Source organism: Nesoenas mayeri, assembly GCF_963082525.1.
Source record: "Nesoenas mayeri genome assembly, chromosome: 1".
NCBI lineage: Eukaryota > Metazoa > Chordata > Aves > Columbiformes > Columbidae > Nesoenas > Nesoenas mayeri.
Window position 1 is genome coordinate 124,581,608 of NC_137541.1, and position 25,009 is coordinate 124,606,616.

Consider the following 25,009-nt stretch of genomic DNA (forward strand, 5'->3'; position numbering starts at 1 on the left):
AACATGTCCCTTTTTATTCATGGGGGGAAAAAAAAGGGAAAAAAAAAAAGATAATAACAAACTTGTTTCTGGGAACTGAGATTAAGACTTTTTTTTTTTTAAATACTTGGAGAGTGGAAGAGCCTCAGTGTTATAAGGAAGTCTGAGCCACTGTTGCATGTCTTTATATATATAGGCTTTACTATCCCTGTAGCTGACACCATATACTGTACTGTATTTGTTTCTTAGAAAAATATTAGCTGCTCTGGTCATTGAGAGAACTGCATATCTAAACTGCTCTCAGGAGTCCTATCCAGCAGAATTACACACCAAATTTTATTTGAAGCATGACTGCAGAGCACATAATCTCTCCTACAGTGTAGATGCAGTCATGGGTTAAGGGTCCATAGTCTGGTTTCCCAATAAAAGGTTTGTGTATAAACAAACCATTAAAAGCTCAGAAAGGTCTACAGCTCTCCCGTCAAAACACAGGAAGTGCTAAGCAAGGTCTGGCAAATGATTCTCTTTTGCAGCACACAAAGTTACACGTAAGGGCAAATTCTAAGCAGGTGAAAGTATTTTCTTGGGGACATCATATCTATAGAGATGAAAAAAATATAGCCAACTAAATAAGACTCACAGTGACAGTAATTCCACTGTAAACTCTCATCATCATCATCCTTCAACATTATCTCATTATAGTAAAGGTGTAGCTGAACCATATGTGTTTCTGAAAAATCCTATTGTGCATTAGCAGTCATTGGTGCTAATTAAGCACTTCACTGTCAACCTTCCCCGGAGACTTGCAGTCCCCTTTCTCTTCCCATTGCCCACAAAGGTGTAAGACATTCTGGAGCTCTACAGATATGCAAGTAACACTTAAATTGATTATTTCATAAAAGCATAAAATCAACCTGGATGACCCATGAGCTCAGGCATCTGTCTAAAACTTTAAAGGGAGTATGCAAAAAAAAAAAAAAAAAAGCATGCCTATTAAAATTACATTATAAAAGTATGTCTGAAAGACAGAATCCTGCGTAACAAACAAACAAACAAACAAAATAAAAAGCCAAGCCTCAATTTTGTATTTCTTTCTGCACTGTTGGCAGCACAAAAGAAGCATATTTCCTCCCAGATCCAAGATGCAGGTCTCAGTGCCCATATTTTGCTCACTCAAAACTCAGAGCATAAACCAGAGGGCTGGAGGTAGAAAAGAAAGAACAAGTCAGGCTGGGCTTACTGCAGTGGTCTTCTTGCATTTCCGTTAGGATGGCCTAGCTCAGCAGGATTCTGCTGGGCTCCTAGCACTGTATGCCAAAATATACTCATGAATAAACAAGTAGACTTCTTTTTTAGCCTACTCCATTATCAAATTAGCATTCCAAAACACCAAATGTTGTGTACGTGTTCAGCTGGAAAATTACTGATATTAAAGAGACTTCATTTGCAGAGATATTTACGAAGTAAATTAATCATCAATCATCTTATTAACTTGGAGTCAGGAGAGTAAACAGGTCGACTTTGATCAATATAAATAGTCTTTGGATTTTGAGTTAGAGTGACGCCATTTAGCTCAAGCTCTTTTTATTTCTTGTCTCTCATGTTTGGCATTGTTACACTAAAGAGGAAAAAATATTAACCTTTTTTTTTTTTTCTATAAAGACTGATTGTATGTGAAGAACAGCTTCAGTCCTAAAGAAACAATGAACTCATAGCTGTAACAGTGAACTTCCAGTGATCCATGCCCAGATTATTCAGGTTGAAATTAGCCTTGCTCCTTGTTAACAGTCTATTTTGTAGATTAAGTGTGGAAAATTCTGCTTTCATCCTTCACACTACAGCACTGCTGCAAGCTCATGTGCCATTATAGCTGGCTCCAGCATGGAGGCCACATACTGTGCCAGTTTGCCAAGCTGTAGTTGCCCACCTCCTGCTGCGTGGACACACCCATCAATGGAAATGCCGTTACAAGTCTGGACTGAGCCGTGTAAAAAAACCCAGCTCATTTGAGTGACCTCATGCTTCTAAATAATCCAAATCGCTTGTGCCTAACCTCCTACCCTCCTTATTTCAAACACCTTTTACCATGTTGCTGTTTTTTGCCATCCAAATGTCTTTCAGCCATAACTTTTTTCCAGTCAATGATTTTGAAGTGTGTACAGAGACAGGAGCACTACAAATGTCTGCATGGCTTAGCACCAGCCTTCACAGACCTCCACTGTTTAATAAGGCTTTCCCACTAACATCTGCTTTTTGAGATCTGGCAAATGTTTATTTTATAGTCCCACATTTTTCGTGAACAGATTTTATGATGTATGAAGATGGACACCTCCCAGGGGCAAGTGCTTTACGTCTAGGAAGGTACTTTTGTCAACAAAACTTGTAACACCAAACAAAGGCACTTGGTGTGATGCAGAGCTCCCTTCCCTTGATAGCTTAACATCTCTCTTAATTATAGTCCCCAGTTTTCATTCTTCAGCATTTTACCACCATAAGAGCTTTACTCTTAGCTTGGCCAGTAGGATAAGCCATTCTATGTTACGTCACATACCCTTTCTGATATTGATGAAACATTAGCACTTTTTTCCAGTCTTCTAGAATTCATTCAGTGTTCCAATATTTATCATATTAGTTGTTGAATGTTAGTAATCTACTGAGTGGACTCTACAGGACTGTAAATGATAAGCAGATTTTATGTAAGCAGGTCTGGAAAACCTGCAACCAAGAGTACTAAAATTATATTTGGAATAGGACGTATTTACTCATTCTGCTTCTCATCAAATATCATGTTAAATGGTACCAAAACCAACATGTTAAACAATTATACTGTCTTGTCCAAAGAGACATACAGCAGTTATACAGCTTGGTTTTTGTTCCTAGAATACATTTGTAAAATTGCTTCATGTTTCCTGAGTTGAGCTTATCAAATTTTTACCCTCTTGTCTCTTAGACTTCAATATATATAAAAATAGTAAAGCTGATTTTGATTTCTAATTGCTGTCCTTACTGTGCTGTCAAAAGATGACTTCCAGCCCAAGTCATCTTTCTTGAAAGTAAATTAATCACTTCTGGCTATAGAGTAAATATTTATTTAAACACCTCACAGTTTTCTTTTCCTGAAATTCTTATCCTGCTCATTAATGTCTATAGCTGTCAAATGATAAGTAAAAATAAGACTGCTAAGCAATTGTATTTATTTTTCAGGTTGAGACTGTGCTCCTTTTTTCCATGTTAAGCATAATCCATGTTATATTCAGAGTCCCGAGGCCATATTCGTGCTTCATTCTGATTATCAATTACTCTCTATTTTTCATCAAGGTTTTAAAAAAGACTTAGTTTATATCAAGTGGAATGCCTCTGTGTAAGTTGTATCCTGAAATTTAAAGATGATCTAATGAAGCCTTGCAATAGACTGCACAATACATCGAGAATGCATTTCCCAAACTTAGGTACCATAAATTATGGTTTATCTTTTCACATGCTAGAACTGGGTAGACATACTGTTCTCTGGCTTAATTTAGCGGTTTGAAATAGATCCCTTCCAATATCCCACTTTTGCACTTTGTTATTTGGCACATTGATCTGTACCAGACACATGACTGTCTCAGTTATCAAGAAGTCAAACAAAATGAATAACACAGCCTTCAGTACAGGTTTTACTCTGCTTTTTATCTATCTTCCCTGAATTCAATAATTCTAACCTACCAGGTGCTGAGAAGGGCAACTACATCAAATTCCTCATCTTCTGTAAGAATCCCTGACTTTTCCCACTTGTTATTCTGCTCTCCTGGTATTGGTTTAAGGCTCAGGAGATCAAAATATTTTCATCATATCTGTTCAGTAAGTTTGTACAGGGCAGAATTTGAGTTTTTACTGAATTTGCTTTCTTTGAACTGCAGTTACAAGCAACATCTAATTTTGCTAACCCTAACACAGTTTTCTAATAAAAAGAATTACAAAAGCAGTCAAAGCATTTCTTCAGCTTTAAGTCTGGCTCTATTACCTATACATATTTTTAATTTAAAATTTTTTAAAAAAGGGAAATGGAGAGGTGAATACTTTCTATCAACACACACTACCATGCTTACTGCCAGCATGCATTATTATTTGCCTCTTGAAACACTGTGTTTATGTTAAGCATGTTTGAACTAAACATATCACACACAACTTGCAGTAGTTCTAGACATCATGAAATTATATTAAGTATTCAAAGACAGTCACATATTTTAATATTTTACTCAAGTGTCAGAGCAAACTATTTCTCTTGATCAAACCACTAGTTGCAGTAGGAAATCCAACCCCAAAACTCACTGAATCCATCAGTGTTAGAGACCACAAGACACTTTCTCAACAATGCAGAAAATTCTCAACCCTGCTTCCAAATGAACAGAAGAAAGTGTTTAGATTTCTAAGTAAAAGGCAGCAGAACACAGACAGTAGACCCAGAAAGTTAGTGAAACAAGCCTGGTTTCTGTCCTTATATATGTATAGTTTTTTAAGCCCTAAATTGAGCCATTCCTCTCAGTAGGACTGGCTAAATCTCTCAGTTCATGCTCAGCCACCGCAGCTTCCACCTGACCAGACTCTACATCATCTTTCCTATCCAAGTTCCTGCTCCAGCACAGTCCCGTGTCTCTGTGAAGGTCACATCACCCTCTTGGCAGGGAGGGAGGTGATGCCCAGGATGTGTCACTTCTGAGCCCTTCCCAGTCTGGCCCGCTACTCCCTTCCCTCATGGGCAGCCTGTGACGCCTCCTGCCCGTTGTAGATGGAGCTCCAGGTGGTCTCACCAAGCCAGAGAAAAGTGACTGCCCTGAGCAGTGTACTTGCCTAGGCCTTCCCCACTCCCTGCAGAGGTCAGGCTAAACACTTCACATGTAAGAGTTGTCCCAAATCAAGACTTGGTGATACCATGTCCAAGAGTCTGGATTTGTTAATGAGGAAGAAGAGGAAGGAGAGCTCTGATGGTTATTCCTTGTGCTATTAATTATACTGGCGGACAGCTGATCCAGGCTTTTTCCTGGTCGTCCAAAAAAAATAACTGCAGCTCTTTTCACTGCTGCTTTGATTTCTTCAGGAGACTGTAGCTAGGCTTTACCTTCACTTCATGTGCCAGAAGAAAGTGATGAGAAGTGTAAGGTCCAAGTTTCGTGTAACTGATGTAGACATTTTAAAGCACACAGCACTTTTCTTCCCCCAAAAAGGAGATGGAGGTGGTTGGGCAAATCCTTTTCTTCTACTCTTCACCACACTTGCCCTTCAGTACTTTTTGTTGCTGGAAAGAGGAACAGCAATACTCAGTCTGAGGCTGCAGGTAAGGTACAAGATTCCCTGCAGGCTGAACTCGTTCTCCCAGATGTCAGGTTTCCCTCTTAGAGTCTCCATTCATTATACCGGCCAAGGCACTGCGATCTAGGGCTGAGCACACAAGTGCATGGGACAACCAAGATACAGCTTTACAGCCAGATTACATAAACTCCCCTACTTATTAGGCAGTGTTGGAAGCATGTGCCTTGTTCTCACAATAATGAGCTCAAATTGTTTCATATTTACACAGGCTGGCTTCCAGCCAGGCTCCAATCTCACAGCACATGCAGTAATTTACATTTGAATACTCACGATGCTTAATATTCTATATTAATTGTTGATACTTGAAAAACTGCAAAGAACAGACTCTGAATTGCAGGCAGAGGAAAAGATTATTTTTTCCAAAACACATTACTGGTACTTGAGTGAAAGCCAACAGTCCTCAAAGTAGTAATCACTCACTAACCTCAGAAGCAATAGTGATGCTTCATCTTGCTTTGTATATACCATTGGACCATTCAACCAAGGACATTCAGGCACATGACAAATATATACCCACTCCCAGCAGGAGAGCGATAAGGTTTTTCATATTAGAAATTTGATTGATTTTTGTTCAAGAAGTGCTTCTTGCCTGTATTCTCTCTCTCTTTATGCACATTTTTTAAAGTAGCCTTTTACTTTCACTCAGCAGGAGATCATGAGTCTTTTGTGGGTAAATTATATTCATGGATAATGAGAAAGTCTGTAATCACACACCTCAAAGAACTCTTAACTGTCTTACTTAGGTTTTGGAGGCAGTACAAATTACATAGGAGTGCTGAATTAGCTAGTAGAATTACACTGTGTTTAAATACTTGGACAAATCGTCAACTGGTTTAGCTCCACTGATTTCAAATAAGCCATGTAGATTTGTACCAGCCAAAGACATAGTCTTAGAAACTGTGTTCTTGTGTTGACAGGTGTGGATCTCAAAATATTTCAGTTTTTTATAAGATCTCACACTGGCTAAGTGACCTCAGGCAAGTCACTATGTCTTCAGGCTTTTTGTCTCTATAATGATGATAAGAAAAATTCAAGGCTCCTCCTCCAGACTATTGCAATGTATGCTGAAATGAGGCCAATGAGAGCCATTTGAATGGCTAATAAGAGTAATTATTGGTAAGTGCCACTCAGGCTAACTGCTGGTTTCTAAGTGAGCCATGATAGAGGCTGCTGGCCACTGAATATTTTTCTCCCTCTATCTCCCCTCATCTGCTCATGCTTGCCATTAGGTATGAAAGTTAGTAAGGAGATTTCTTCAGTTTCATGTTCTTGTTGTTTAATATTGAAATAATAATTATCTACCAAGGAAGAAGCATTATATCTTTTTTTTACAATAAACTGTAGCAATATAGTATCAATGCAAACATATCCTATAGTCAACCAATTAAAAATACAGTTCAGAATATTTGGAAGCTGAAGCCAAGTATAACCATGAAAAAGAAAAGCTATAACAATATTAGGAGGCTGGCAAATGTGAAGCTAACAACTATCCTTTGGGCGTGTGAAATACGTCGGGACTGACAAGAGACCCTCTTTAAGTGACAATAAATACTCATTGCACAGAATGGTTAGTTGTATTAACTGCCTATCTACTGCGTATCATTTTTCAGGTCTAATTCGCCTGCAAGAACTCATCAAAGCCCCTTCTAGATACAACATTAAAATAAAAATCCGCCAACTGCCCTCTGGGAATAAAGACGCCAGGCCTTTACTCAAGGAGATGAAGAAGGGCAAGGAGTTCTACGTGATATTTGATTGCTCACATGAAACAGCAGCAGAAATCCTTAAGCAGGTAAGAGGAAGGGGTGAAAAAACACTCATTTTATATCCTGAAAGTTGTCAGCCTCTCTGGTTTTCATTTTCTGAGAAACATTAAAACTGAATGCACTTACCAGTTATGTGATAGGCTTGCTAATACCAAGGACAGAAGTTGTTACAGAACTCGCAGCAGCATCTGAGCACTCAACAGGATTTCAGGGCTTCACAGAGCCGTAAGGACCAGCAGCAGTACCAATGTCTGAAGAGAAACTCATAAGTATCCTGCAGAAGGAAACATGCATTTCTTTTTAACACTTCGTGTTCTGCTTGACTTGGAAAATTGCTGCCTTTATTTTAACTTTTCCTGGTTTAATCAATAGAGTTTTTATGTCTTCCTCACCACAAAAAAAGAAAAGAAAAAGAAAAGGCCCATTTTGGAGTGCTTAGGGAGTGGCTAATGTTGAGCTATTGCCTTCACAGAGGCTGCACATCAGGGGTTCAGCACTGCCTACAGTAACTACAGGAATTTGATCCTCTGCAGAAAAGCATAACTCTGCATTCACATTCCTATAACAAAGCAAGATTTGGTCTGCTGGCACTACCTCATTACGTTTTAAACTCTGGTACAGCAAGAAGACAGGATGGAGAGAGTATCAGAAGCAAAACTTACACTTTAAAACAAGAAGAGAGGCTATTGTGCAAAGGCTGACGTAGCCCTGACCTAAGTGTGAGAGCTGGACAGTCATGCAAGGCAAGGACAAATGCCAGAAAGCCTGATGTTAATGGGCTGGGATGTTACCAGGGACACACAAAGAGTAGTGTAATCTAGAATTTACTGTTGTCACTTACTATATATTGCTATACAAAGTCTAAAGCTCTGTCCTCTGCAATTCATTGACATAAAGACAATAATACCAAGCAACTAATATGTTGTGAAGGATATTTCCCTTTTTGCTGCAGTTTTGGGTATGAGGTGGTTTTGTTTTTACTGTCAGTGGGAAACACTGATAGCAGAAGAGCATTAAAGAGGTTCCAATGATCAAAATGTACAGATATGGGCTGTCCCATAAAGGTTGAAATCTATGATTCCATCACAGAATGTTTTGCTGAAATATTTAAGTTATGCGGAGTTGCGTTCTGTATCAAAGTAAGTGAGAAAACTTACCAGTTGCATTAGTCTGCAGAACCTGAAACCATCCTCTCCAGACTGGAAAATCTTGATCCTATGAATACAGGTGTGCAGGATGGTGTCCTAACTCAGATGCAGCACAGATGAGAACAGCACACAAGAACCCATGAGCTGGTAAAGTTAGATTTATTGCAGTCACAAAAGTTGGCCAGTACTAAATGTTAGGATTTTCTCAGTTCAAGTTATGTATTTAAGCTACAGCAAGGCCAGATGCGGGCATGGTATTGGGAATGTGAGGTAAGAACAAGGGGATTGTGTGCAATCACACAGCTGCTCTCTCATGTGATGGGGAGTGCACTGTAGAAAATGGCATTGGTTGGGAAGGGGGGTGGACAGGGGAGCTGCTGTCCTCTCACTCTGGTCCCTGTAGGGCTGTCCAAAAACATCAAAACATGACAGCAGGAACAAGCTGCTCCAAAGTTAGATTTGTGGGGGAAGAGTTAAACTGACAACACGGATTTTCAAGGATCTGCAAGAAGAAAGTGCAGATGTCTGGCACACTGCAGGAGGCACAAAGCTTCAAAAATATCAGGCTGATTATGGGGAAAAAAAAATAAATAACCTTAGTGTCAAAAGAAGAGAAAGTGCTAAAAGATGCACTAAGACGGTAAAGTGGCAGAACTGTGTGTGTGGGAAATGGATCAGGGAGACAACTGACAGGCTGCAGATATACATAATTCTTTCCAATGCCTTAAGAACTCAGAGAAGGATGGTGAAAGGCAGTGTGGAAGAAAACAGGAAAATTAAGAGAGGTACACCTGTGGGTCAGAGCTGTGGGAAGAGAAGCCACATAAATATAGGCTAGAAAGAAAGGGAAAATGGCTTTTCTATGTGGCTGAATCTAGATGCTGGCAGCAGTAACTCAGGTGTTGAAGTTCCTCACTGTCAAAGGCAGCTGTGAAATGGGAAGGTGTGCAGGGCTTTGAATTCATGTGGGACTCATCTGATTGTAGGTTAGCTGTGATACATGAAGTCCTGTGGTTCACGGTCTCATCACTGTACACAGAAACCCCTATATAATTTTACACTGAACGAAAACAAGATATTAAAGAGAACACTATATAAATTATTTTAAGAAAACTCTGCAATATTAGTGGATAATATTTTTGACTTTGTAAATGATCCTAAAGATATTACAGAAAAAAATGCATATAATTGTTAAAATACATGAGATTTCTAATAGGGGTAGGAATCAGAGCCCAGTCACCTAAAACTGTCCTCAAAGCAACAATTTCTTGTCTGCCTACTGTATTTACAATAGTGTGGTAGCTGTTCAATAGCCCATACAGGAGAAGGTAAATAAAGGAAGTAGAGATTTGTAACAGATTGGAGTGGGGAAGGTATTTTACAGATTAAAACTGCAGCAGAGTCACAGAGGTACATACCCATCATGGCTTATGCTTGGTTCCTGTGTCTTCTTCACCCTCTAAGCCTTCCAAGTTTCCCCTCCCAAAAAAAACTTTGCACAAAGGTCTGTGAGTTATAGAATCATTTTGGTTGGAAGAGACCCTTAAGATCATCAAGTCCAACCATAACCTAAGTCTAGCACTAAATCATGTCCCTAAGAACCTCATCTACATGTCTTTTAAACACCTCCAGGGATGGTGACTCCACCACTTCCCTGGGCAGCCTGTTCCAGTGCTTCACAACCCTTTCTGTGAAGAATTTTTTCCGAATATCCAATCAGAACCTCCCCTGGCACAACTTGAGGCCATTTCCTCTTGTTCTGTCACTTGCTGCTTGGGAGAAGAGACCAACACCCTACATGCTACCACCTCTTTTCAGGTAGTTGTAGACAGTGTTGAAGCCTATGAGGCCCATGAAGCAAGAGGCCACCTCTCACCCGCTCTGGCTGCATTTCCCTGCTGTAGGGAAGCGAGGCACACTGCCAGCAGCACTTCTGCTGCCAGCCTGCCTTGGAGCTGAAGGCACAGGCAGAGCAGGAAAGCTTCTGCCCTCCTTCCATGGCACCCATGCCATGGAGGGTTGGCAGAAGCAGCGACGGCTCTGCAAGCAGGGGCTGCTCACACCAGTGGTCAGGGGCACTGGCTGCAGCACAGCTTGTTTCCCAGGAAGGGAGGAAAAGAGATGCAAAGCTCTTCATGGGAGGGAAAGATTTAACACATCCAAAATTATGTCCTGAAAGAGTCTGCATATGGAGCTGCTTTGGGGAGTGTGGAGTTAACCTGATGTAGCAGCATTACTGGGCTGTGGGAGTGGGGGAGGTGACCTCTTGCCTCCTTCAACCTGTTGTTTACAAAACAGCACAAAAGACATAATTCTTCTCTTTAATGAGACTATCTTTTGCTTATTTATAGCTTCAACTAAAATACCGTTGAGCCACACTTCTTTCTTGTGCACAACAAAAACAGGCAAATCAATAACCTAATTTAGACAAAATACAATGTCTTCGCACAGCTGAATAACCTGTTCCCTAAACTCACACATTTCCCCTTCTCTCTGACATGCTGCAGAGAGCCCAGGCTTTCGCAGTCCCCAAACAGCTTAATGATACCTGGGTCTGGAAGGAACAAGAGGAAATTGTGATTGCAATCGTAATTGCTGCTTTTTCCAATAGTCACTTTGAATTTTCTCTCCATATTCCCTTATGAGGATTGGTAACCTTATGCGATGGGTGCACGGTGGCTAAAGGAGTTTTCCAGGTCTATTGCCTCTACCAGGTAGCCACCCAAAACAGCAGCTCTGCTGCTCAAAGTAACCAGCTCCACAGGGATCAGGGTATTCCAAAATTACTTGAACCAGGAGGTGATGCCAGCAGGGTTTTCAAAAAAGATGTACTACACCAGCAGAGCTGATGGAAAAAGTTGCAGCTGGTCCATCACTCCCATAGCCTACTTGGAAACCTCTTCTGCTGGAGCTTTAAAGCTCATAAAGACTTGACAAAATCATCTGACAAGGGGTGAGATCTAGTAGAGAATTAGATGCCAGAAGCAGGAGCTAAGTGCAGCAATGGCTTTTATTAGAGTAAAACTGTGATCTTGAGAGTCTTACTCAGGATCTGCTTGTTTGACTTCATCAGTGCCTGTCCTCCTCTGCTCCAAGGGTGCCTAGTATCTCTCTCCTTTCCAAGCCTAAAAATAGACATTCCTGAAACAGTGAGAGATAATAAGGCACTCTTTAAACTTGCCTAAGACGAGCAGGACTGAGTCCCTTACACAAGGAAACTGGAAACACTTTCTTAAGGAAAAATCTGGTGGTTAAAACATTCACCTGAAATATTTTGTGGACAGAGATTTGATGTTTTGTCTAGACTAGGTAAGCAATCCCACAAGTCAGTTAAATCTAGCTATTGCAAATTGCAATCTCCTTCATGCACAAATCTTCTAATATGTTCTACATGTACTGTATTTAATCTGATATTGCCTTTTAGTATGAGGAACTTAGTTCAACAGGTTAAGTTATTATAGTTAACCTTCCATTTATTCTTCTAACACACCAATAGTTGACATAGATTTTACTGCTAAGCAAACTCGTCTTTCATAAATTTTGTTGCTATTAGCCTTAAATTATCTACTCCTTCCTCCACACCTCTAAAATAAATGTTATGAAATTTACCGTATATTTAATCAGGTTTAAGATACTCATAGAGAATCTTATAAAGACTTCTATGTTCACTTTCACTATGTGACAGACGAAGAGCAAAATAATTAATTCAGTTCCTACAGAAGTATGAAAACTGTCACCATAGTGTACATTCCAGATACAGTAATGAATGTGAGAATATAAAACTTCAGCTTCTACATGTGCTCCTCCTAGTAGCTTGACAGGTAGGCTGAAGCCCACTCTCTGCTAAGAAAAGACAGGGTTAGCACTGTTCTCACTGCTGCTGGTGAAATACCAGTGGCAGATCCCCCAAGATGCCACCAAGTCCCAAGGTGAAAAGCAGAGACATCCTCACCTCACGGCTTCTTCTCTCTCTTATTGATTTTATAAAGGGGTTGTTGATGGGGACACATCTTCTAGCCACCTGTTTACTGCTGAATGGCATCAGATGGTAAGAGAATTGGTCACTGGGACACGCATGGGTTAAGACATCCATAAAGGTCGTGGGCACAGAAATGGTGTGGCAGTGATAATTCATCCTGAAATATGGCAGTGTGCTTCACTTCCCAAGTCTAAATGTGGGTCTCTATGGGAGTAAATGTGTCCATTGCCTTGGAAGCTTTACTCTTAAATTTGAAGATACAGCAGTACAGACTATAAACACAGGCTTTTGGGATCTTTACTTTGTAACATCACAGCGGCACTATGCCGAGACCTCTGCTTCTCTATTCTTGCTAGCTGTGCTGTCTAGATGAAAGCTAAACTAGTTGCATAAGCTCAATGCTGGGCCATCCATGCTACATCTTGCACACGTGGTTGTTCTTTGCTTCCCTCGAGGATTCACTGGGTGGTACAAGTGCAAGCAGTCTTTCAAACTGTGAGATGATGTCTATGCTGAAGTTTGAAAGGTAAAGCTGCTGCCTTAGCTTCCTGGGATCCCTTTGGGAAGCAGAAGGAGCCAACCACAGCTGACAGGGACCCTGGACCAACACATTTGTGCTGCCCCATTGCTATGGCTATTGCTTCCAGCTGGACTCCAGTACTAGTGAAGTATTTACAGAATATATCTCGTTTCTTGAAATGGCTCATGTCCACGTTGGAAGAACTCTATACCATTCCAGCTGGACCACTGCTGTGACTGAGTGGGATGCAGATTTCCTGTGAGTTAAGTCATGTCCAAGTAAAGAGTCCAGGGAAACACTAAACACAATATAAACATTTTATGTTGAACACTTGAAAGGCAAGGAGATAGAGGGGCTTTTATTCATGATGGTATATCATGCTGATATTAGAAAACAGTACTGGTACTAATTAATTGGATCGTGAGGTGCACAATGGTCATGAAATTAAATAATAGCATGACGGAAGAAAAAGCAAAGTGAAAGCAAGCAAAGTATTTGATACAGTTCCCGCTAATATGCTTCACCATCATTCTGGTTTCAGTCTGCCTTGAAGAAAGACTGACACTAGCTCTGAATGAGGTGGTGTTTTTTTTACAAGATGAACAAATGTGGGTTGGAGCTGGGATGTGATGCAAGCCAGGAACAGAGTGTCCAGAGAGATGTACAGACATACAGAGAATTTTTTTATCCGGTCTCTATCCACTTGCCATATACATTTTGACCACTGATACTTGTTCAGATTCACGTTGCAGGTCATGACCCCCAGGTCTGCAAAAGACAAAGCCCAAATATCTGATCTGAAATGAATAATTAGAGATGGAAGTCTCTTTATCTTATTTGACAGGATAATCCATAATCCATCCATATCTTAGTTTGGCTGAAAAACAGATTTTATACAAGCCAGGAAGGGTAGGAGATCTGCAAGGAGAGTGCAGAATATTTTAGCCTGGTTTCACTAGTTTATATTCATCTAAGCTCCACAGTAAGTAAAAGCTGTTATTATTTAAATAGGACATTTATATCAGATGCATAATTATTTAAATAATTACATGCAAAGTTATTTAAATAGGAATGTGTAATGAAATCTCATTCTAGTTTATTATGAGCAGTTCTATACAGATAAACCAATCTTGTTGCCTTGCCTTCTCTCCTCTGGGCTACTCAGCTCACTTTCTCTAGTGAGGAGGACACCTGCGCTGTGGGAAGGGCCTGTGCAGCTGCTTTGTCAGGTGCTTCAGAGGTGTCCCAACCTGAAAGGAGTCTTTGCTCCTAACATGCTTTTATTATTGTCTCTCCTGATAGTCTCTAGAAGATTATTTCCCTGTATCTGCTGTGATTCAAACATACAGCAGAAGACAAGTCCTTGCTGAGAGCATACAAGTGTAACTTTCCTATTTACACTAATAGAAGCATCCAAGTCATTAATGCTTTGGGGTCTCCAGCATGTTATTCAGCATTCCTCTTGCTTTTGCTTTAACTTGTCTTCATCTTCTATTTTCCTAATACCATCCTCCAGAGCGGGCATTTGGTACCGTCATCAAATCTTTCATTGGGAATTTCACTTAGTGACCATGCTACACTAAAACATAAGTTATTATCACAAAGTATTTGCAATCCATAAATAAAAAGCACCCTATTTAGGTCACTCAACAGATCAAACATGTCACAGCAATGCCTAAGTGCTGTGTAACTGCTGACTAATTACCTTAATGATTATCAGAGTGGAGGACAACCAGTTAAGCCTGGTCTTGTGACCAGTGCTCAGTTGAGAGGGCAGAGCTCAGCAGCAGATCAGGGCTCAGCCTGGGACAGATGCAGCATCAACTCCTATTCCTTAACCAGACAAGGACATTAGTAATGTGCGTGTGACACTTACAAGCTTGCTTCCAGCTGTCTGTGGCTTCGTATCTTAATTGAGTCATCGTTAATAGAGAAAATACAAAAGTGACATGTTGATTAAGCTTTCCTGGGCTGTTGCAATACTTTATTTGGAAGAATTTCAATGAGCTTCTCTCATGGAGCCTTTGGGTGCAGGATCCTTGGCAAATCCATGGCACCCTTCCAGCAGTCACCACTGTGAACCTGTGTCTTGGTAATGGCAGATAACATTGATGCATGAACCTCACTTTTTACATACAACTGCCTTTGGTTTTCAGGGATTTTGATTCTATTTTATTTTCAAAGACAATCCTCTAGCATGACTTTGAGATCATTATTATTCACAGGCATGCGTGTGTCCTGACAGCTCTGTTTATAGCACATTACTTGGGAATCAATACTCTCATAAAAAGTTTTAATCAAAACTGTGTTCAGGAGGCAAACACTCCTCTCAGGCTACTGCCCTTGGGTTTGTGAGGAAAGCAATAACAGGGCTACCTTGGATTAACTAGCTTGATACCAGTATCAGCATAGCTGCAGCAGGATGGCTAAGTAATGCTTCCCAAACATCCAGGCATCCCATATGAAGTAATTGGGTTATTTCAATAGAATTTTAGCTGAAGAGACCTGCATCAGAAAAATCCTGACTGGCAACACCTTCTGTAGCAGGGACCTTAGGCACAAATCCAGTGGCTCCAGGGAGGAGAACTAAATCCAGTCAGGTCAGCTGGGAAACAGAGAATGCAAAAGTTGTGCATAAATGTGCATAAATAGGGGAGTAACATCAGTATCAGTCTCCAGGATTGCTAGATCGCTCATTTCTGTAGGTAATAAAATAACTCTGAGAAATGGAATAGGATTATTAAAATAAGAAAGAAAAAGGCAATTTGACATGAAAATTCAGTGGAGCATTTCAATAAAATACCTGCCTTCTGGCTTGATTTTTTGTGCCTGGAAATAGATTCCTTGTTTGCGATTAATACTGAGCTGTTCTTATTATCTACCACAGCTTAAGAAGTTCAGGTTCTTCCCATTTCTTATGTGATGAATTGCCATACACAATCACACAACTGATTTTCAAAGGCTTTTGACATGAATTTTGGCAAGCCAAATCACACTTTTTCCCCCTGTCTTTCAAACAGGTATTCAGGCACTGCTATAAGTGTCCTAAATTACTATTAATAGCAGATGCTTACTCTACTGGGATCAAGATTGAAAAACATTTAACCTTCTTCTGTGTTATTGTCATGATAATTAATTCTCCAGGAGTTTTCTAGCTCATAATTTCTCCTCCTCTTCACAAGATTCCAGAGAGGGCAAAATGCTTTCATCATGGTAAGAGTGTGTGTAGATGCAGCGACAAGTGTAGGTGATGCTGGTCTGAAACTGTGGAGCATCCTGTTATACACCATCAGGGATATTTTATGTAAGCATCCCCAATGATTTTTTGGAGAGAGGCTGAGGGAAAAAAAACACTTCCCTCTTGAAGTTTTCTGCAATGTGAGGGCTGGGAAGAAAAACTTCTTCCTCTTCTGCCTGAGTTGTCCAGCTTGTATGCATTTAAATGCCATTCTTACTGTGTAGACCTTCAAAACATCCGACTCTGGAAAATTAATCCGGACCAGAAATCCTTTTGTACCGGTTGTTTTGACAACCTCCTGCAGACCTGCATTCCCCAGGTGGAACAAAAGACATTTATAGAAGCTTTCTTCTTCTTCTCTTTTTTTTTTTTTTTCTTCCCCCTGATTTATCTCAATGAGCACTCACCCAGTGTCTTGTCCTCACATGGTAATGCAGAACACAAAAAACCCCACACCTAAGCACTTTTCCCTGCAATTTCCATTGTCCACCAGTAAATGATTTTGTAACACTTCTAAAGTGCAGACTAAAGAATTTCACTTTTAAAACATAAGCTCCTTGTTATCACTACTCATTTTTCTTGTCCTAGAAGTTTTGAAATCTTTAATCTCTTTCCTGAGCAGAGGTGATAAAAACATATTTTTTGCTCCTGAAGAAAAATGTAGGTTTTGTTGTAATCAAGTTTTCATAACCTGTAACATATTGTTCCAGATTAACCCATGCTTTTCAAAAGACAGAGCAGTACACTGAAAACATCCGGTGGAACGTACATTCACCTTTCAATCTCTTTCAACAGATTCTCTCCATGGGAATGATGACTGAATACTACCACTACTTTTTTACAACACTGGTAAGGAACACTAAATATTTGGGAGTGAATTTTCTCTCTTGCAGAAAAGACAACTAAAAATGTCCACTTTTTCTAAGAGATCTTTGTTGCCATTATTGGAAGTAACCCCTGGAGAAGGAGTACTAACACTCCTTAGTAAAATCAGGAGTCACTTTAATGCAATTAAAATTAATTGCAGCATTGTGTTTAAGGAGGAGCCATTGCTACAGGTGGATCAGAGCAAAACAAAATAATGAATGAATGGCTTTGCAGTGGAGCCAAGGTCAAGGACTCCAGCTGATGCAGTTCATCACTAAAATGTTTGATTTACTTATAAAAACAGAAAATCACATATGTAAAATCACTTGGGAAATTTTATAATAAAATAAAAACCCTAAATTTTTTATGGTACCAATCTATAAATACTTATTTGTGCACATCTTTCCTACATTTGAACTGATATGCTATATAAAAATGTAACTCAATCGATGCTTAAGGTCCATTTACATTGTAGATTAGAAAGACAGCAAAGAACCAATATTGCTAGAACAGTGCTAGAGGGCTGGATTATATCTGTTCATGTGCATCAGCTGATTCTTTATTTCCTTTCCACATAAAATTTTATGTGGAAGTGAAAAATCGTTTTGAATCCAATAGTCAATTCATTAGTCAGAAAAGACTCTCTAGCTGTTTAGAACTTGAAGTAGTAGCTTGAAATAATTCTCTTTGAACCCATTTTAACATGAAGGAAAATGCGAAAAATTAGGATTTACTGTGGAACTTAAAATAGCAGTGAATCTAACATAAAATGGTAACCACTAACAACAATATGCATGAGATAGTAAAGAGCAGTAAGCAGTGCTGGTGGTATCTGGACGTTGTGGTATTGTAAATGTTGACATTTTGACGGTTACTGTGGTATTCGACCATAACCAATGCATTTGTCATTTTACTAGCCCGCTGGGATCAGCAAAAAGTTGTCTTGAAAAACAGCCTTCAGGCTTTGAAAAGCAGTTATCATATTTCCACTGCCTGATAAATACAGCTGTGGAGTGTGCTGCACAATTATATCACTTGGAATACCCATTATTTTCCTGCCCTGTAAATGCTGAGCACTGAAGCGCATGGACTTACTGTACACTGGCCTGACACATCCATTAGACATACTGGCAGCAAGTCACCTGAAGGAGGCAAGGCAGGAGAAAAATAGGATTCATAAGTAGTAAAAGTGCATTGCTCTCAACATCTCTTGGAATTTTCCTTCCCTGAGTTGAGAAATAAGCTTGACATTGGCCAGCTAATTCCTCATGTTGGTTTGTCAGAGCTGTAACACTGAAGACTGCTATAAATTAAAATTAGATACTGTTGTGCAGGTTGGTTGCAAAATAGTGCTGTTGTGGGGGAACGGATATTTGTGTTCCAACAAAGCAGATATGTGGTTTGTAATAAATTCCACACAGTTTTGGTTTATTCAGATTTATATCTGAAGCAGCTATGACTGGATTTTGGGGGCAAGCACAGCATTCACAGGGAAGGGAAGGAAAAAAAAAAGGGGGGTTAAAAAAAACACTTGAGCTTTTGACTGAAAATCAAAGACAATTTTGGCTTAATTGTACCTTCCAAAGAATTTGCTTTAAAAATACTACATCTGGTTTTGTTTGTTTTCTTATTGGTGATTTAGGATCTATTTGCATTAGATCTGGAACCTTACAGATACAGCGGAGTAAATATGACAGGCTTTCGCCTGCTCAACATAGAGAACCCACAAGTTTCGTCGGTCATTGAGAAATGGTCAATGGAACGGCTGCAGGCACCACCAAAACCAGAGACTGGCCTTCTCGATGGCATGATGACAGTAAGTGAACAACTACAATGACACAGGAGTACCTACAGCGCACTTTGCAATGCTGTTTTAGTGGATCTGAACCGATCCCATTACTGCTTTATTTCACAATGGAAATGCTGAAGCAGCATCCCCAAAACTGACTTCTTTTCACCTGCTTCTCTACAGAAATGCATTTACCCTGTGAACCGATGTGCTCATCTGTGTGACAAACCATTGCTGGGCAGCTCTAGAAACGAGTGACAATTCTCTGTCATGGTGCTGTCCAGCTAATATCATTCATTTTATTATTGTCAAATGTATATACTGCTGCCTCATTTCTCTAATAGTGTTCTGTATGGAGTGAAGAACATAGCAGGAAAAAAAACTTTTAGAGCAGGTATACAATTTATAGCCTGCAGGGAAAGATATTGTACATGTGGACAGATAATAGCATTTTTAAATTGGAAAAGTGCCCTTTCTCTTTATTTCCATCATCTACAGCAACTCTGGCTTTTAAGATATAATTTAAAGATAAATGAAAGGTATCATCAAGCCAGGAAATTAGGATTTCCTCCCTACCACTCCCCCTAGAAGCAAAAGGAAGAATACGAACAACTACATGGACAGCGTGACTCCATTCAGTTTTGTGAGGTGAAGGATTGCCAAATTTTTGCAATATAAGAGCATGTGTCTTATGTACTGAGTGGACTTTGAAATGATATGAAATAGACTTTATTGCAGATGATTGCAGGGAAAATTTTGGAACATTCTAACATCCTGAAGAGAGATACACTATTATGTGTGATATCTCTAGCATTTCAAAAAATTGTAACTTGTTTGGGCAGTGTGGTTGTGCTCACTCATACACAAAACAGGAGAGAAATCTCTCTCTGGGAACTTCTGATGTGAATACACAAGACCTGCAAGGGTAGCTGTACACACATAGGTATTCACCTGCATTCACTCAACTGTAAAACTAGGAGAAAACAAGTTCCTACTAGACTCTCATGGTGTCGTCTGTATCTCTGACTCTTATCCTCTCTTTTGCATTTCAATAATCTCCTAGTGTCCTTGCTGCTCTGGAACAACATGAACACGGAGGAAAGCATCTTTCTAGTTCACTGTGATCATTTAAATATTCATAGCAAATTCTGTGTATTCAGTTTGATGAAGAGCTGCAACACTGCTACGTTTAATGGGCAATAAGGCAAGCTGAACAGTGTAAGGAGATCAGGATTACATGTCCTATTGTTAATTTAGGATTTCTCCTTTCTGGTTCACACTATACTGTTTGCCCTGATGTCAGCTTGTAGGAAGTCAGCAGGGCATGACCAAGACTGTTTTGAGTTCATGTGTCACTTTATGCCCTAATTGCAGACAGAGGCATAATTGTTCTAAGGAGATCTTTGGGTCCTTTTGCAATAATTTAAATAGAATACAAAAGTCAGAAAGATAAGTTCCAAGAAAAAGTCTTAGTCCCTTTCTACTTATAAACAAGTATGGACATCAATGTAAGGCATTTTGCTTCAGAAAATGAGGTGACCTTTCTTTCCTCCATGCAACCCAAGACCCTAAACCAGAATAACAGCGAGGGGAAAATAAAAGGCTAAAGGAGGTAATACAACCTTCTAGTTGCTGCAGGGCAGGATGGATGAATAACAAGTTACACAAGCATGAGACTCAAACAGCCAAGTCTGGCAATGCTGCCAATGTATGAACACTGCAGGATCATAGAATCATTTCGGTTGGAAGACACCCTCAAGATCATCGAGTCTAACCATAACCTAACTCCAGCACTAAACCATGTCCCTAATGGGACATCATGAGATGCACCATGTTATCAAGTACAAGTGTTGGTGTTTCCAGATAGGAGTGCAAAGTGAGGTGCGCTGAGGCATTTTCACCAAGTATCCCCATAGTCTGTAGGCCTGGAACACAGACAGACTGGCACTCCAGTGATCAAGTAAAATTCAATCCTGAAGGGACACGTTCCCCTCTCTAATGTAAAAACTGATCTGAAATCCATTGACATTGATGGGAACCTTTCCATTGATTTTGATGGATTTTCAATCAGGCCTTTAGTCTCAAGGTCTTTTTGGAACAACTATCGGTTTTAAGATACTTGACATTGAGAATAGCTGTTATTCTCTCCTCCTGCTTGCCTCACCATTTATAATGTTTCAGTTTGCTCTGATAGTGGAAGCATTGTTTTGGGCACCGTGTCAAGAGTGGTTCTTCATCTGCAATATATAAGATTAGTTGATAAATTCAGATCACCTTTGATTGCCAGCAAAAACCTCCAGTGCTGATAAGACTGATGCTGTTGTAATTTACTTAGGTAGATGAAACAGACAAAGAATCAAAACTATTAATTTCCCAAAGGAATCACATGGGAAAGGAATAAAAAAATGAATTAGCCTTGCAGTTCATATAAATGAGTCCAGTTTCTCATCTTCAGAGTTAGTACTTTTTTTTTAAGACCCTACTTAATTTTTCAGTAGTTTTACAAGAAAGGTAAGCAATTTATTTTTACAGCATCCCTGTGCATTAAGCAAAACATGGCCATTCCCACCTCACACAACAGCACTGAAGCACAGTGCAGGTAAAGGTGCGATTTTTCTAAAACTTCCCAGCAATAGAGGATTACAGAGTGTGTGATCTCAGTTTGAGGCTTACTGGGAATGCCTTTAAACCAATAAACCCATTCTTAAAAAAAACACAGATGCGCAACCAGTATCCAGTCATTTCAGAAATATTTAGTTGTCTTAGGGATATATTCATCTGTCCTGTCTTAGAAAACTAGTAGTAAGATGTGTAAGTCCAACTTACTTAAACACCAAAAAAGTACCTTGAAATGACAGTTCACCTCTCTCTAAGATGGCATGGGACGTATGGCAGTGGAACAGCCCTAGCACAGTCTCAATGGGGCCGTTTTTGTGCCAAAAAAGAGCAGTAAACACATAGAGACAGCAGAAACCTGTCTGGTGGGGTACCTACTAGCTGCTTGGTGGGACTGGTTTCCCTGGAGAGGTGGGCCTGCCTACCCCTCAAGGAAGAAAGCAATACCACAAGTGGCCATGAGAAGAGTGGTGATAAGGAGCAAGCACAGGCCCAAGGGGACAGCCCTGCCACAGATCCCATGCCATGCCACCATGAAATGCGAACCTGCAGGCTGGGCAGACACTGGCTTGAGCACCTTCATGGTGCTTTCAAATGACGCACCTCAAGATGCTGAGAGTCTTTGGCAAATCCCATGAGGAAATTATAGGAGACTGAGTATTGAGAAGGGCTTGGCCATAAGACACACCTGGAGGGTGAGACCTAGGCTGCTGTATCACCTGAGGCTTGTTAAAACTCCTCTCCATGCCACAGAGCTGCCTGTGTGCTCCTTTCCACGCCAGACCGACTGACCTCTCTCTTCTGTTGCTGCCCAATGAAGTTTTCTTCTCAATGCTCACATGAAAATACTCTGAAATTATTATGAGCTAAAAAAATTGAAATTTGTTGCACTTCAGATTTCTATGGAGAGCCCACTAGCAGCCTTTTCCATAATAGCAGCCCAGGGCAATGGTTCTCAGTAGAGAAACGGAGGGAACCAACCACAAAGAAGTACCTTTAAAAGGTACTTTTAACTGTACTACTACTAAAGTATTACTACTTTAAAAAGTCTTTCTGTTTTTTCATGCAGACTGAAGCAGCTCTGATGTACGATGCTGTTTACATGGTAGCAGTGGCCTCCCAGCGTGCCTCCCAAATGACTGTCAGCTCCCTGCAGTGCCACAGACACAAGCCATGGCGTTTTGGACCCAGATTTATGAATCTGATAAAAGAGGTAAGTGTAAACCATCTGCTTATGGTCAGCATAATCCTTCCTGTCTTCTTTACCACCCTGGCTTGTGTTGTTTCTCCATGCTCTTTGTCATGTGCTATGCTCTGGTTCCTGCCACTCGGATAGCCAATTTTCCCTCACCTTCCTAGCACTGTTGATTTTTCAGGCTTTCCTTCTGGTGGAGATTTTATCTGGTCTTTCAAAAACAGAAACTGCTAAACCCTAGGTGTGATACAATTTCAGACTATAATTTCACACCATAAGACTTTCCAGGCTTTTACCTTGGCTAATGTTTATTATGGATGTTTATAATTTCTAATATTGTGATATAACTAACAACAGCCATCCTAGAAATTGAAAGGAAAGTGAGGCTGTAGCTCTGTCCTTGTTTCACCACTTAATTCCAATTGTTTTGCAGATTATTTGGTCAGTAATCAATATCTAGAAAATATTGCAGCCAGTATTTCTAAAGAAGTGAATTTCTTCTTGAAGTCATGCACTATCCCATAAGAATCTGTCACTGAGCTAGCTTGATCCACATATGTTCTAAAAAGTACACATTTTGACTGAAATGCTTTCACTCTCCCAGAAATTCACTTTTTAATGTGAATTTCAAATGGAAACTTTTCCTTTAGGGAAGAGTGTGGAAATGAAAATTGGAAATTATGTGGAGTGTCCCATACATATTTAATCATTTTTCTCAGTTCTTGTCTGAGATACCTATCAAAGCCATATTCATTAGCACTTGTGTAGGTGGAACGGGACCTATAGGCTGAGGTACAACGTAAGTGGCATTAGCAGATCAGGACATACACCTGAATCCAGAAATACAGTAGGAGTAAACCAAAAGACATGACATGTGGTGGTTACAGAACATGTAGAAGAGCTGTCATCACCTTCTCTAAACTTTTCCAAGTAAATTTTTTAGAATTACCATTGGTAATGTATGACGTGGTGATTCACCTACACAGAAATCATTGAAAGTTACTTAAACAGTACTATACACACGGGTGTTGTATGAATTTTAAAGTTTCCTTGTAAGTTTCTCTCTTTGAACTTTTAAAGAAAATACAAGATACCCCAATACTTGAGGACCTGACTTAAGAATCAAGGAAGTTTTGAGATATTCTCACTGCAATACAACCACAGGAACACCCCAAGGAGTCGAGAGAGTAGCACTGGTAAAGTTTATTTCTATCACACTGACATCAGCCATGCTGCATCCATCTCCTTCACTAGGGAGGAGGTGGGAAGACTGTAGTAGGAACAGTAGAAGACAGGAGAAAATTGTCTCAGAAGTGTCTGTAAGAAAGATGAACTTCTTCTGCCCTCCCTTCTGATTTGATCTAAGTGGGAACTTCTGCTCTTCTCAACCTCGAACTAAATGAGGTAGCATTTCTTGTCATATGATTTGTGGTGTGTTTTAAGAATAATTATATTGAAATTGAAAGTTAGGAAAATACTTTGTCTTAGTGAATACACCTGCATAATTGTACAGCAGCGACCTACTTATTTTGGATGATGTGAAGTATATATCATATGGGTTCTGAGTCCTAAAACAGAAGAAGTACTTTGACCAAGAGTACCAGACATATCTCAGCAGATCCAATTCGAAGCTTAAACAGTTATACAGTTCACATTTATCATGTACAGATAGCTTCTCTTGCATGGAGTGAGATACGTGAGCTAATTACTGATTGTTTTGTAGATAGTGTCTTTCATGGTCAGTAAAACACTGATTTAAATACTCTGAGAGTCTTATCTTCCTGTTTCTATTGTAGCCAAAAAAGATGGTTGTTAAAAGTAGAGGATAAGGTTTAATAAGACAATATTACATTTCCCATAAAGACTGTAACAGATGTTGGAAACTAAATAGCAAATGTATTTGGACCTCCCTAGTTCATCTGGTTTGCTCAACAAGGATAGATGAACTTTATAAATTTGGAATCAAGTGAATAGGTATGGAAAAAAAAGTCAAGAAGTCAAAATTATAGTTTGGGCCCACAAAAATACAATTTAATTTTATTATTCTGTGATATGGTACTGACAGTCTGTGAAGGAATTTTACAGACTGGTCTGAAGAAAAATATCTTCTCTGTCTGTACTGAAGTCTAGATAAACAAATTTCAGACAAAGAGGTTGCCTGCAATGAGTCCTGCGGGTGTTATTGCTTAGCAAATACTTCAGTGGCTCTGTGGTGGGTTTTGCATTCTATTTTAGTGATGGTAAGAACTGCAGCTATCTCATTTGGTTTGCCAGTGCTATAAAATGCCTGGTTGATGGTAATAGAAAGGACTTCAGAACCTGCCTGGACATGAGCAGAAGGTGGAAAGCCTCTGACTTGTATAGCAGATCATAGGCTGCTTTTCTCTTTACTCAGCAGATGGAGAATTAATTTTTTCACCCTGTCATTGTCCTGTTTGGAAGTCAAGTTTCAGGTTTTGTCTGGACCTCAGGTACACACAAGTTAGCTTCTTCTTGAAAGCAATTGGAAGGTGGACATCCTACGGCAAAATATTGCCTTTTAATTCAGGCCGACCTGAATGCG

The 25,009-nt window shown here is 39.8% G+C and overlaps 1 protein-coding gene across 2 annotated transcripts in view; it reads left to right on the forward strand.

The window, feature by feature from the left end:
* Positions 1 to 25,009, forward strand: part of GRIK1 (glutamate ionotropic receptor kainate type subunit 1) — a gene marked incomplete at both ends in the record, with an annotated part of 173,138 nt that overhangs the window by 99,769 nt on the left and 48,360 nt on the right. For both annotated transcript variants that reach the window (XM_080358509.1, XM_080358510.1), the window contains 4 exons: positions 6,939 to 7,120; positions 16,775 to 16,828; positions 18,489 to 18,662; positions 22,321 to 22,464. In XM_080358509.1, the coding sequence (XP_080214635.1) occupies positions 6,939 to 7,120; positions 16,775 to 16,828; positions 18,489 to 18,662; positions 22,321 to 22,464 (554 nt within the window). The remainder of the gene's footprint in view (positions 1 to 6,938; positions 7,121 to 16,774; positions 16,829 to 18,488; positions 18,663 to 22,320; positions 22,465 to 25,009) is intronic.